This window comes from Saimiri boliviensis, chromosome 12, assembly GCF_048565385.1.
Source record: "Saimiri boliviensis isolate mSaiBol1 chromosome 12, mSaiBol1.pri, whole genome shotgun sequence".
Taxonomy (NCBI): Eukaryota; Metazoa; Chordata; class Mammalia; order Primates; family Cebidae; genus Saimiri; species Saimiri boliviensis.
In genome coordinates, this window is record NC_133460.1 from 97297606 (window position 1) to 97312090 (window position 14485).

At 47.4% G+C, this 14485-nt stretch overlaps 1 protein-coding gene across 6 annotated transcripts in view; it reads left to right on the plus strand.

The window, feature by feature from the left end:
- VTI1A (vesicle transport through interaction with t-SNAREs 1A) overlaps nt 1-14485 on the plus strand; it is a 389946-nt gene that overhangs the window by 356146 nt on the left and 19315 nt on the right. For 4 of the 6 annotated variants that reach the window (XM_074382886.1, XM_003922196.4, XM_074382887.1 and 1 more), the window contains one exon: nt 11148-11301. The exons of the other annotated variants lie outside the window; for them this stretch is intronic. Coding sequence is in view for 2 of the 4 variants with exons in the window: in XM_003922196.4 (XP_003922245.1) it covers nt 11148-11241 (94 nt within the window). In the remaining 2 variants the exon portion in view is untranslated. Of the gene's footprint in view, nt 1-11147; nt 11302-14485 lie in introns of those variants that run through there. 6 annotated transcript variants of the gene reach the window in all.

Genomic DNA, 14485 nt, shown 5'->3' on the forward strand with positions numbered 1-14485 from the left:
TTCAGTATACCCTGCATTTCTAGAACATTCATATTCAATTCTCTTCAAGTTCTTTCCAAGCTCTTTGATTGAAGCGAGCTGCCTTGATCCTATCTGAAAGTCCGCAGCCAGCAAAGCTGCTCTGCAGGCCCCCTGCCATTGTTGAGTCCATATTTAAGAATGACAGTGGCTGTGGTGCCCAGGCTGAAATTTGATGTACACGTTTGGCAACGTAGAATGCAATGTAGCTACACGTTACTAATCAAAACCCCTCGGACTTATCAGTGGGCTCTGACAGGTGCTTGTTGGCTGCCTTCCCAGGCTGGGAAGGTATCCCCGAGCCAGCCGATGGGATGCCCTCCCCTCCCTTTTGATGTTTATGGGAGAGAAGGCTCGGTGGTGCTCGGGAGGCTGTCAGCATGAGGCCCAGATGGATACCAGCCTGTGGGAACCAGAAGCCTGGCAAGCCTGGGAAGCAGCAGCTTCCTGGATTCCTGCCTCCACCTTCCCATCCAGCCACTAGAAGTTTCCTAGGCAGCTCCTCAGTCCTCTGACAACCAGTGCCTCTCACCTTTCCTGAAATACCATCTCCTTTACTGAATGATGTGCCAACTGCACACATGTAAAGAGCTTTTCAGAGTGCTTTAAAATCTTTAATGAGCTAATCCTCTCCTCCCTGGGGTGGTTGGTGAGTTGGCTGATTTTGTTTGGGAAGAAACTGAAACCCGAATGTCATGGAGTGGCTTGCTCTGGGTCACCCCAGGTAAATACCGGATTATGAACACACAACAAATTGTCCTGGCCCTGGCATTACTCTAATTGCGGCCTTTGTTGTGAGGCTTCTGTCAGTCATCGATTGCTCATTGCGACACCGTTAAGTTCCCATAGGGCAGGGACTCTGTGTTTCGTTTGTTCTTCGGAGGGACTTGGCCAGGCCGGCCAGACCTGTCCATGCAGCTCATGCCTTGTCCAAGACCCCCGCATTCTTCAGCTGAGGAGGGCGCCCTGGGTAGATTTTAGCTTTCTTCTTTTTTTTTTTTTTTCTTTTTTCTTTTTGAGACAGCATCCTGCTCTGTCTCTGAGGCTGGAGTGCAGTCATACGATCATGGGTTACTGCAGCCTTGAACTCCTGGGCTTCAGCCATCCTCCCACCTCAGCCTCCAGAGTAGCTGGTTCTAAAGGCATGTATCAGCAAGCCCAGCTATTCTGTTTTTGTTTTTGTTTTTGTTTTTGTTTTAAACTTTTGTAGAGACTTGAGTCTCACCATGTTGCCCAGGCTGGTCTCAAATTCCTGCCCTCCAGTGATCCTCCCACCATAGCCTCCCCAAAGTGTGGAGATTACAGTCACAAGCCACTGCACCCGGCCAGTAGCTTTTAGCTTTTAGATCACCAGTGGGCAAATCACAGACAGTGGGCCATATCCAGCCTGCCTCTGGTTTTAGCCGCTGTTTAATAATAGTTTTACATTTTTAAATGGTTGCAAAAAAACTCGAAAGAATAATTTTTGACATGTGAAAATTATACAGATTCAAAATTATACAACTCAGATTCCAGTGTCTGTAAATAAAGATTGAATTGGAACACAGCCATGCTTATTCACTGACATATGGCAGCGGCTGCTTTGGCACTACAAGAACAAAGTTGAGTAGTTGTAGTTGCGACAGACTGTGTAGTCCTTGAAACCTAAACTGTTTAGTTATGGGTTAAATTGCAGCCCCTCACCTTCATTTATATGTGAAAGTGCTAATGTCTAGTACCTCAGAATATGACTTTTTTTGGAAATAAGGTCATTGCAAATGCAATTAGTTAAGGCGAGGCACAGGAATAGGGTGGGCTTCTAAGCCAATGTAACTGGTATCCTTATTAAAAGGAGAAACTGGCCGGGCGTGGTGGCTCACACCTGTAATCCCAGCACTTTGGGAGGCCAAGGCGTGCGGATCACCTGAGATCAGGAGTTTGAGACCAGCCTGACCAACATGGAGAAACCCCATCTCTACTAAAAATACAAAATTAGCTGGGCATGGTGGCACATGCCTGTAATCTCAGCTACTTGGGAGGCTGAGGCGGGAGAATCGCTTGAACCCAGGAGGCGGAGGTTGCGGTGAGCCAAGATCGTGCTATTGCACTCCAGCCTGGGCAACAAGAGCAAAACTCCATCTCAAAAAATAATAATAATAAATAAAAGGAGAAATTTGAACATAGGCACTCACACAGAGATACCACCTTGTGAGAATGAAGGCAGAGATTAGGGAATGCATCTACAAGCTAAGGGACCCGAAAGATAGCTGACCACCCACCAGCAGCTGGGAGAGAGGCATGGAACAGACTGCCTCGTTGCTGTCTCAGGAAACTGACCCTGCCGACACCTTGACCCTGGACTTCCAGCCTCCAGAACTGGGAGACTGTAACTTCCTGCTGTCGAAGCCACCCGGTCTGTGGTACTTTGTGATGCCAGCCCTAGCACACGACTATATTGACTATCTGGCCCTCTACAGAGTCTGCTGATTCCTGTTAAGCTAAGTATTAAGAAAAATTTAGAAACAGGGCAAAGCAACTCTAGTCCTCACTCAGGACCTAATCTAGATATGCCAGGGCTCAGGAACTGGCTCTGGATCCTCGGTTCCTTGCTGGACAAGGTGCTCTTCTCTCTGCTCATCAAAACTCATCCCTCCTGTGTCCCAGTCCCTCAGGTCTCTTGAATGACTGACTCCACCTAAATTGATGTTAGCAAATGGGGGCTCCTAATGGCTGATGATGGCTTGGTAGATTGGCCCAGAGATAGCATCCAGTTTTCCTCCTTTTTTTTTAACCTTTTTTTTTGAGATAGGGTCTCTCTTTGTCACCCAGGCTAGAGTGCAGTGGTGTGATCTCAGCTCACTGCAACTTCCACCTTCCTGGTTCAAGCAATTCTCCTGCCTCAGTCTTCCAGAGGAGCTAGGATTGCAGGCACCTGCCACCACGCCTGGCTAATTTTTGTATTTTTAGTAGAGATGGGGTTTCAGTGTGTTAGCCAGGCTGCTGTCAAACTCCTGACCTCAAGTGATCCACCCACCTCCACCTCCGAAAGTGCTGGGATTATAGGAGTGAGCCATCATGCCCAGCCTTTTTTTTTTTTTTTTTTTTTTTTTTTGAGATAAGGTCTTATTCAATCACCCAAGCTGGAATGCAGCGATGCAATCATGGCTTATTGCAGTTTCAACCTCAGGCTTACATGATTTTCCTGCCTCAGCCTCCTGAGTATCTGGGACCACAAGCACATGTCACCACACCTGCCTAATTTTTTATTTTTCATCGAGGTGAGGGTCTATGTCGCCCAGGCTGGTCTCAAACTCCTGAGCTCAAGCGATCCTCCTCCCTCAGCTTCCCAAAGTGCTGGGATTATAGGCGTGAGCCACTGCACCTGGCCTTCCTCCTGTTTTCAGTGGCCAATCCCACAGGCAGGAGTTTTGTGAAATGACTGTTGTGGCACATTCCCCCTCAGTCCCCTTATCTCACATGGCTTCAGGAAACTGCCAGCTCTATTTGTGAATGGAAATTCTTATTTTGAGATGAAAAAATCAACAGCTCCTGGAGACTGTGAGTCCCACAGCTGCATGCAAAGCTTCCGTGAACCTGGCTTTGGAGAAGGACTTAGTGTAGATCCACAGTCAATGTGCAATGCAGCCATAAGGAAGAAGTTGGAGACATGAAAAACAGTCATCACGAAACCCAAGATAAGATCACCAGCTCCATATGCTGGTCTGGATCCATGCACTCAGTGTATTTGATTTCTAAGGCTGCCATAACCAAGTGGCTTAAATGCAGTTATTCTCTCATCGTTCTGAAGACTAGAAGTCTGCGGTCAAGGAGTTGATAGGTCCGTGCTCTCTCCAAAGGTGTAAGGGAAGAATTCTTCCTTGCGTCTTGCAGCTTCTGGTGGCCCCAGACATCCTTTGACATGTGGCAGCATCATTCCAGTCTCTGCCTCCATCTTCATGTGTCCCTCTTTGTCCTCACTTCTTTTAAGGACATCAGTCATTGGATTTAGGGCCACCCAAAATCTGGAATGATTTCCTCTCAAGATCCTTAATGAATCACATCCACAAAGACCTTATTTCCAGCTGGGCATGGTGGCTCATGACTGTAGTTCCAGCACTTTAGGAGGCTGAGGCAGGAGGATCTCTATAGGCCAAGAGATCGAGACCAGCCTGGGCAACATAGTGAGACTCTGTCTCTACAAAAAATATAAAACTTAGCCAGGTGCAGTGGTGCATGCCCATAGTCCCAGCTACTCGGGAGGCTGAGGCAGGAGGATCACCTGAGCCCAAGAGTTCACGGCTGCAGTGATCTATGATTGTACCACTGCCCTCCAGCCTGGACAACAGGCCAAGATTCTGTCTCTTAAAAATAAAAAATATGAAGGACCCCATTTCCAAATAAGGTCAAATTCTGAGGTTCCAGGTGGACATGAATTTGCAGGAACACTGTTCAATCCAGTACAATCAGTACAATTTAAAGTGAGAGGCCGGGCGCCGTGGCTCACGCCTGTAATCCAAGCACTTTGTGGGGCAGAGGTGGGCAGATCACCTGAGGTCAGGAGTTGGAGACCAACCTGGCCAACATGAGAAAACCTCATCTCTACTAAATGTACAAAAATTAGCTGGGTGTTGTGGCAGCACCTATAATCCCAGCTACTCAGGAGGCTGAGGCAAGAGAATCACTTGGACCCGGGAGGCAGAGGTTGCAGGGAGCTGGGATTGCGCCACTGCACTCCAGCCTGGGCAACAAAGCAAGACTGTGTCTCAAAAAATAAAAAGAAAGAAAGAAAGAAAGTGATAGAATCCTCAGCCGTACTTGCTGTAGTCAATAGGGAATTGTTTGGCTCCTGTAACTGGGAAGCTGAAGTGTGACTCCAGGTTTCAGGCACCCAGCAGGAAGCAGGGGCTCAAATATGTCTTCAGGAATCCATCTCTTTTTCTTCGCATTCCTCTGGTGTTGGCTTCCTTCAGGCAGTCTCGTCCAGTTCAGTAGTAAGAATGGCCCCTGGCAGCTCTAGGTTCTCACTGTCCCAACAGTCAATCTCAGTAAAGACAGTATCCTTTTCTTGTCTACGGCCATACCACCCTGAACGCGCCCGATCTCATCTGATCTCGAGAGTGTCTTTGTCTTGATTTTCCAGGAAGACTCCCCAGAGGAAGTCCATCTGGCTTGCGTGGCAGACCAGATCTTGAGCAAATCGTAGTGCAAGAGCTAGAGAGCTGTCATTGGCTGGGCCTGCCTGGGTCACATGCCCACCTGTGGAATCAGAGTGAGGTCAGCCCCCCTGAATTCTCGGGATGGGGCTGAGGATTCCTCCCAGAGAACTGGGACATAGAAGACCCAAGATGGGCATTATCAGGCCACATGATAACCACACTGCTGTAGCTCAGAGGCAAACATGTACCCAGCTCTGAAAACAACCCTTCCAATTAAAGCGAGTGTTTGAGGCAGATGATGATGGACCGTTTCTCCTGCTCTTGTTTTCATGTCTTTCTGGCGAATACTAACGTTGAATTGGATATAGAATTGAAAGAGCTTTCCCTTGGCCCATGTTTTGGGAAGTGCCTAGAGAGAAGCGGATCCAGGCTCCTTTGCTCAGAATTTACCCCTCGCTCTCATGGTTGTTGCTAATTGTTACTGTTCTGTGTCAGACCCCAGAGGTGGGGCATCGTTATTCAGGGCCCATCAGCCAGGCAGGAAGGCAGGTACAGGATGCGGCTGTGAACCTCGCACTGTCTGCCATTCTTCAGCGCAGGCTTGTGAAAGAGTTGGGACTCTGCTGGCATCCTTAATGGGACAGTGGCTACCAGCTAAATCCTAAAGCTGTGCTTGTCTACAAGCAGCCCTTAGAAGCCAGGAGAGAAGTAACCACGCCACCCTGAGCACGCGTAGGTAGAGTCTCTCATTGCTTCACTCGGCAAGCATTTTTTGAGAACATTTATGACAAGCTCTGTGTCAGGCATCAGGGATACAAAAGACAAGGGAAATTCGGACTGTGGAAGGTCCACTTTTGACTGCGGACTGCGGTCAGTGTAGTGGAAAGAGATATGCATCGCGAGGTAGGAGAATACAGTGGGGCGTAGTCAGGAAATGCCTCTTGGAAGAGGAGGGAAGAATGCACATATGCCGTAGATCAAGGACTTGGTTTTGGAATCAGGTTGATTCCACCTAAAAATGCTTTTTGGTCATAAATAACAGAAGACCCAACTAAGTTAACCGGAAAATTAAAAGGTGGTTTGATTTAAAGAAAAAAAAAAAAGAAAGAAAGAAAGAAAGAAAGAAAAAGTTCACTGGCGGTCAGGTGCAGTGGCTCACACCTGTAATCCCGGCACTTTGGGAGGCTGAGGTGGCGGATCACCTGAGGTCAGAAGTTCAGAACCAGCCTGGCCAACATGGCAAACCCTGTCTCTACTAAAAATAGAAAAATTAGCCGGACATGGTGGCGCGTGCCTGTAATCCCAGCTACTCAGGAGGCTGAGGCACAAGAATCAATTGAACCTGGGAGATGGAAGTTACAGTAAGCTGAGATCACGCCACTGCACTCCAGCCTCAGCAACAGAGCATGACTCCATCTCAAAAAAAAAATTTTTTTTTAATTAAAAATTAAAGTTCTCTGTCTTCAGGACTGGGGTTCTATTTCTCTGCCCGCCGAGGGTCAGCTTCTTTCTTAGGTTGGCTTCCCTCAGTGAAACAAAAGGGCTGCAGTGGATCCAACCTGACATCCACACACCAAACCGTCCCACTGACCTGGCATTTCAAGCAAAGTTGCTGAGGTTCACTGTGCTGGATGGGCTTGTGCCACGGGCCTGCTTGCTCCTGGTCCAGATACTATGGCCGGGAGCATCACGGAAGGTACTGACCATCACAGCCTCAGTCACAACTCTACCCCTGGAGCTGCGGTAGCATCAGCTGTTTAGAATAGGGAAGTGAATGCAGCCACTGTACATCTGCCGCACACAGGAAGCAGCCTCCTGGCTAGGCTTGGCGAGGCCTCATGCAGGATCTCATCACTCACCAACCCACAGTAGCATTGGCTTCAGCCGGAAGAAGCACCTGCTTCCTCAGTGAAAAGTGTCGCGATCAAGAGGTCAGAAAAGGTTCTCAGCTTTTGAAAACCAAGAGGCAAAAACCTGTTCTTCAAGGAAAAAAAAAAAAAAATCTTATGAGTCCTCATTATACTTTGGCTTCTGAAATATATTAAACCAGAGCCTCTCTTGGCTTGGCCAGAGGCTTCCTCTTGTGTGAGGAGCGTATCACTCAGGGTAGCTTATGGTACTCGGCAGTAACAAGCAACCCCCAGACCTCATTGGCTTAACGCAAGTCCACCGGGAGTCCAGGTGCGTCTCCAGGACACTGGTCCTTTACATGATGACAACGGGATCCGGGCAGAAGATGTTACCACCATCCTATCACTTGCACCCTCTGGAAAAATACAGCCCCCCCAAATCAAAACAGCAGGAAGAGCCAGCTAGAGAGACAAATGGACGTTAGATGCCTCCACCTGGCGGTGACACCCAGAAGTTTTGCTCTGACTTCTTTAGCCAAAGCTAGTTCCATGATCACACCTTACATCCAGGTGAGTGCCATCCATGCCTAGAAGTAGAGGAGAACTGGATGTTGGAGAAGACTTGTAATGCCGCCCCAGTGGAATTCCTGGGCTCCTCCTGCAAGAGCTGAGAACTATAAGGCCAGGTGCCACGCCTGCCCCCTGCACTGGAACCAGCCTTCTGTGATTCCGGCTGCCACACGCAGAAGCTCATTTCCAGGCAGGGAGGAGATTGGCAACGGAAAGATTAACCGCTCCCTGGGTTCCACGTGGGGATCAGTACTTTCAATAGTACTTTGTGAGTTCAGCCTCAAAGTAAATGGTTAATTCATCTTGTATCAACAGCACTGTGATTCATAATGTAAACTTGGAGAATCCTTGATGTTTCGGGCCCACATTCCTTTTATTTTGGCTCTGCATTCTTTTAAAGCCACAGTGTGCTCACTTAATAGAATGCAGCATGCAAATGCACAAGTTTTTGCCTGGAGGCAATTTAGCCTGGCTGTTTCAATGGATGTCTTCTTTCAAGTGTATATTCTTTCTTAAATTATTTACTGGGTAAACACACTTTGCATTTTCAAAAGGGAGATTAAGATGGCTTGCTGCAGACCTAGTTCAACATAAAGCTCCCCTCCTTGCCCAAAGTTAAGAGGAAGTTACTTTGGGCTTCTCCCCAAGTTCCTTCGCAGCCATCTCCCACTAGCTGGGAACCCCTTGGCCTGGCTGGTTTTTCAGATTCTCTTCGAACTCTGCATTCTTTCTGCTTTGCCTACAGCAATATGGGCCGGCAGCCCCTGGCTGCAGCTGCATCTAGGCTTCCTCACAGATGGGGCCCACCAATGCCAGCCTGTATTTCCCCCTTCCAAACTGGCTCAGTCCTATCCACCCAGATGCCCTGAGAGTTCACTTTTCTGGTCCCGACAGGAACCGCATTTGCACAACTCCTTTGAGGTCCAAGGCTGGGTGGATGGCCCAGCCAGTCAGGCTTACTTACAGCTCTCTCTGTTTCCAGCTCTTTCCCCGCCCCCTCTACTCTTCCTCCCGAATGTCTGCCAGCACCTGGTCTGAAAGCAAATGCCCTTTCCTGCTGACACCCCACGCCCACCCAGTACACATGAATTTCTTCCAGCTTCCGGGACAGGACCCAGTAGTGCTCTGAGAAGGCGTGATGGCAGGAAGTTTCATCTTCGGCGGGCCTTGCTTCAACTTTGAACTTGAGCCTTTTCCGTGCAGACTCCCTGAGATTTTCCTGCAAATTAATTGCGCAGACTTCTCCATTCTCCTTTGAATGGCATGATTACAGTTACCAGAGACTGCGTTCTTTCATGATCACTCTTTGGACAGTTTTCTTTTGAGGACTTGTGTGGCAGCGACTGTGCCACGTGCTGGGGCGGTAGAGATGAATTCCATATGGTCCCAGTCCACACAGGTGGGCCCTCTGAAGCAACAGAGCAGGCGGTAGAGGGGAAGCCACCAGGCCCTGTGGGTGCACCAAGGAGGGGGTCGATCAAGCACAATTAGGAAGGCTGGGGAAGAGCTAAGGATTTAGGGATTCCTGTATATTCATTTTTCTTACCGTGCCTCAGATTGAACAAGTAACACCCACAGTTAATCCTTTCTAAATTAGCATCGTGGGTGCCTTGGGGCCCTCAACCCACAAATAAAATGGTTGTCAACCAAGCTGTACAAGAGACACACTACCGTGGATTACTTAAGGCAGAAATTTTAAAGAGTTTTCATGCTTTTAATCTGTTTCACTGCTGAGTTTCAATTTTGCTGATTTTCTTTGCAAGTCTGATGTGGGTGACTGGTAAATAGAGATTTTGACAGTGACTTGGGCAAATGGGATGTGTAGGGACTGTTCTGAAGGTTTCTGTCCCTTCCAGAGAAAAGGGGAAAAAATCAATTTGGATTTTAAACAGAGCCACCAACTAGCACCGATCAGTGTTCATAATTAGCCTCACTATATAAGCCGTGAAGTCCTGTTTTTATTTATTTATTTGGGGGACAGAGAATCTTCCTGCCTCTTGAGTAAATATGGCCTGTTAAGTTTGAATTAGCTGTCATCACAGAAGAATTAATGTCGGCGTGCAGGCTTTCTAGTGGGGAAGGGAAAAAATAAACGAGACAGATCTTAGCTGAGGCTTGCGTGATAAATGAGGACCAAGCGGACCATTCATCTCTGGCGAGGAAAGTGGACACGGGCACTAAGGCAGTTTTGCGGAAGACGTGTCAGCAAATGTGATCATTTTGTAACCTGTCAGCAGGAGAAGGAGCTTGTCCTTTTAGGGGGCCACAAGGGAGCGGGTTGGTCTGATATGACAGTTTCCATTCAACCGTTTAGGTTTGAAGAAGGGGACGGGTGAGGAGGAATCCGACTAAAACTACAACCTGATGTCATCCTTCCAGGAAATAAACTCATCTAGGAACTAGAAAAGGCTGCAGATACCCTGTAAAGATTTTATGTGTGTGTGAAGATACAAAGGGGTGCGGGGTCTTTGTTCTGTGGGGGCCCCGGCTTCATCCCCCCCCACCCCAGCTTCTCCTCCATGGAAGACCCATGTCCAGCATTCAGTGACTGGAGTAAACCAGCAGGCATTTTCTGCTTGGTATTTGGAGGAGGGTTGGATGGGGTTTGCTGCTGGACAGATAGCCGGCTAGATTGCCAGCCAGCCTAGGTCTCTGTTTCTGTGCGGCTCTGGGAGAGCGAGCGTGGGCACGGCTGTTTGACCTAGGTTCCCTTTGAAACTCTCAACAAAGCATCCTGATGTTCGACCTCTTTTCTCCGAATGAGGTAACAAATTATGAAACAACCTCATCAGAAGCTCTCTGCAGGCATCTGGGAGCGTGTGTCTCCACTCCGGTCCTCCTTCTGAGTTGCTGGTTCCCCGTCAGCATGCAGCCGAGCCAGAACCCAGGTGGGGTAGATTCCCTGGAGGTGAGGGCCCACCAACAGACACCTTGAGTACTTTGTACATTTCTCATTTCCATCTTTTTTTGCTATGGAGCAAATGTAATGTTTCCTCCTGGTGTCACGGAGCGTGAGCCACAGTGACAGATGACGGTTTCACAGCCTAAGCTGCACACTTGACACTCGCTTCTTAATCCCATCCTTTTCTTCCTTAGTCTCTCTTTTACTTTTCCCCAGGTATTTTTGTGCAGGTAAGTACCTTACTGACATGTGTTTCCTTGGAGTCTTTCACTTTAACAGGAAACACTGCACAAAAATGAGGCTTGTCTCACCTTTTAAATTAAAAAGAGAAGCTCATAAGGGGCCCTTGATCACTTAAAGAGGCTACATGGCCCTCAGAGCCTAGAAAGCCATTTGATTCGCCTTAGCTTTGCAGTAAGCATTTCTCAGAGGGCAGCGTGACAATCGTGTGGAGTCTTTCGTTTCCTCGTGGATCGTTTGTAGAACCAGAAAGCTGCGTGATCTCTCTTTCACACACACGTGCACACACACACACACACACACACACACACACAGGCTCCCCACCCCCACCTGGGAAGCTGCTGTTTGATTAGCCAACCTGGCCTCGGACGGCGTTTGCAGGACGGCCCTCCACTTATCTGTGTGTGTTTTTTCTCCTTTGCTGTCTCCTAGAATCATCCAGAACCGCATCCTGCTCGTCATCCTAGGGATCATCGTGGTCATCACCATCCTGATGGCGATCACTTTTTCTGTCAGAAGACACTGATGTATCTGCTCTCCCTTGATAAACAGCAACAACGGCTTGTTCTGAGTAATTAAGACAAAATGGTCACATGAATCATTCTCTTGCGCTGACAGGCCCCGGGTGACCCTCTCTCCCTCACCACCGTTGGGCTGAAGTGCAAAGAGTGTAAAAATATTTTCTATTCCTGTTTGCATGTGGTTTCCTTTTCGAGGTTTGTCTTCACCCAGATTCGTTTTTTAGAGGGGAAGGTGAATGTTTATTTGCCTTTTGGTAATGTCGTCAACTAGCCAAAATAGCCCAGATGACACTCCTCCTGGCCCTTTGGACGTGTCAAGGGCCATGGTTTGGGAGAGGGCGTGATGAGTCAGTCATGGGAGCTTCTGTTTGTCACACGCCTCTTGTCGCTGAAAAGCTCTTCTGTGATGTCCGAGGATAAAAATGCAGCGAAAAGAAAAAATGGGGGAAAAAGGGGGGTGGAAGGAGTCAGTGACCCAGTCCAGCAAGGCAGCCCTGTTCCCCCACAGGCTTCATAAATATGGTCCTCAACCTGCCTGAGTGCTTTCATTGTCGGTATTTAATGTCAGCTGTACAAGAAATTGACTTAGCACTTTGCCTGTTTTTCTATTGTATAAGTTTGTTTTATTTTTTTTTTTAACCCAAGAATATTTTTGCTGAGCCTGCCCAGTATTCACTGTTCACAACTTTGATTACGGGCTAAAAGAAATATCTCTTTGCCTTCCCCAAATCCCATACTCCCTAGAATCTGCTGGCAAAGTGAGCCCTGGCACGGGATTTAATTGTGACCTCGTCTTCCCTGACCTGTGTAAGCATCTCTGTATCCTTTCGGTTCTAATATCTGCACTGCCAAAAGCAGTCCTCATACATGCAAAAGGTCTGACAAGGTTCTCCCCACATCCATTCCAGTATGTAAAGAGACCATGAATATTTCAGTAAGAGCAAGAACATGACTCCATCAGTGTGAAATTTCAAATGTGATTATCAATATGGGAGAGTCCTACAGGAAGATCCACCAGAGTTAAACTTTATGGAAAACGTTCACTAACCTCCTTTAAAAAAAAATAGAGGATGGCAGATTCTTACAAAAGGAACGGCTTGGGTTTTTTTGTTTTTGTTTTTTTTAACTAACAAATGTTAGCAAGGCTTTCCTGAATTCCCTATGTATTCAAACTTCTAATACGCTTTGTGATTTTTCTTTTCATTTCTTTCTGTCTGAGGTGACCAGGAATTCCGTTCAAAATGAGCTCATTTGTGATCAGGCTTAAAAGTTGCCCAAGCTGAGGTCATTCCCCCCCAGTCACAAAACAAAATGTGTTTTTCTCAAGACTTCATAGGCACTTACTGGTCCGTACTGTCTTTTGAATGTAATTAGAAGCTTTGGATCCTTGAAAAACAAACCTGTTCTCTTCATCAAAAATGCTAACCACCTGTGCCCATGAAGCAAGATCACCTGGATGTAGTGCTTTCTATTTTTCCCAGCCCAGAAGAAAACCATTATGGTTTAGAGAGGAAACGCAGAATGACAGAATCCACCGGAGAAATTGTACTTATCGAAACAGGCCAAGGCCTGCATGTGTTCAGATAAATCATTTAGTATTGTGTAAATAAAGCTGCAGCCTTTCTCTTCGGAGGGATGGTGTGGGATTTTGGCCTGGGGAAGCAGGACCGAGAAGGAGCAGGAAGCTATGCTAATTTTCCTGTCGGCATAAGGGATCCGTCTCAGCAAGAATCTTGTATTCTGATAACGGAATGCTGTACATGCTAACCACATCTAAGAGCCATTAAAAAGCAAGGAAACAAACAAACAACCCTTTTCTCATTCTGACACACGAATAGTCGTTGAGCATTATGCCAGCCTCTCTGGTGGCTTCCTTCGAAGCTGTTGATCTTAGCTATAAGTGTATAACCAGTTTCCAAGCGGAACTTCCCACCGCCACCCCGTCTACGAGGCGGCAGAGTCTTCCCAAGGCCACCTAGCAAAGCAAGGTTGATCGGATCATCTAAACGTGCCAGCTCCCAAATATTTCACTGAATGCTGGCGTTCGTGTTGACGTAGACGAAATGAGGGCGGAGGAGAGCATCGCTCAGCTCTCAATAGCTCTTTTCGGTCAAGTTCTATGTCTCTATCAGCTCTTGCCTGTGATTTGGCCCCAGTTCAACCTTGAGAGTGGGAAGAATATGATCAGATAACCCTTGGCCTAACAGCTCCATCAAACCTCCTTGAGAGCAACCTCCTAGGCCAGGCTAGCCAGCGCTTTGTGAGGAAGCTGGTCACAAGGTTCCCTCAGCTTCTTCCTGGTCCTCCTGGATGCTGCAGAAAAGACTTAGGGGAGCCCCAGCAGAGGCCACTTGCTCTCCCTGCTTCCCTGCCCCACCAGGAAAGGAAGAACATCCACAAACTTGAAGCAGATAGTGAAGTTGATCTGTGAGAGGTTCTAGACGCTTAGTGTGTAGACCTCCATTGATAAGGGAATCTCTCTCAAGTTGCAGCCCTTGTTTAAAATGATGTTTAATGGAGTTGGGTGGGGGGAGGAAGATGAAGATGAAGACATGGAGGAGGAAGAAGAGAAGGAAGCCCTTGCCATATAAAATTCATGCAGACTAAAGAGTTTCCCTGACAGAATAAATAAAGTGGATGCTACCCCACTCCAGAATCAAAAGCAATTTAATTAAAGTCTCTTAAGTTGTAAAGAGTTTTAAATGTTCCATGTCGAAGGCGAATGCCAGCAAATGCAGCGGCCTTGACGTCAGCTGCCGGGCCTGGGCTGGGAGGCCATTTGCTATTCTGTTTAAGGCAGGCTGGATTGTCTTATTTTGGAACCAGCTTGGTGGGGGGTTTGCTTTGCTACTGCTTCTGAGCCCTGAGCTTCAAAGGCTGAAATTAATGGTGAACAAAATTGTGCGGCTCTGGCCATCCCATGCGGGGCAAGCCCATGGAGGGTTATCATTAAGTAAAGAAATAAAGAGGGGGAAAAAAGCCTGCCTGTTCCAAAAACCTCATCTGATAATGACCTCAGTGATTGGGTTTTCATTACCAAACAGCATCCAGAGATTATCAACCCGTAGAAGAAGGGAGGGAGAAAAAAAAAAAGAAAGAAAGGAAAAGCAACTGTCTTTCTCTTCCTTTCTCCTTTTTTTTTTTTTTTTTTTTTGCACATCTTTTCTTTAAAACTGTCAGATCATTTCAGTATTTCAAATCCGAGGAAAACAGCCTGCCTGCTGCTGTATTTGAAGTTGTAATGGTGTC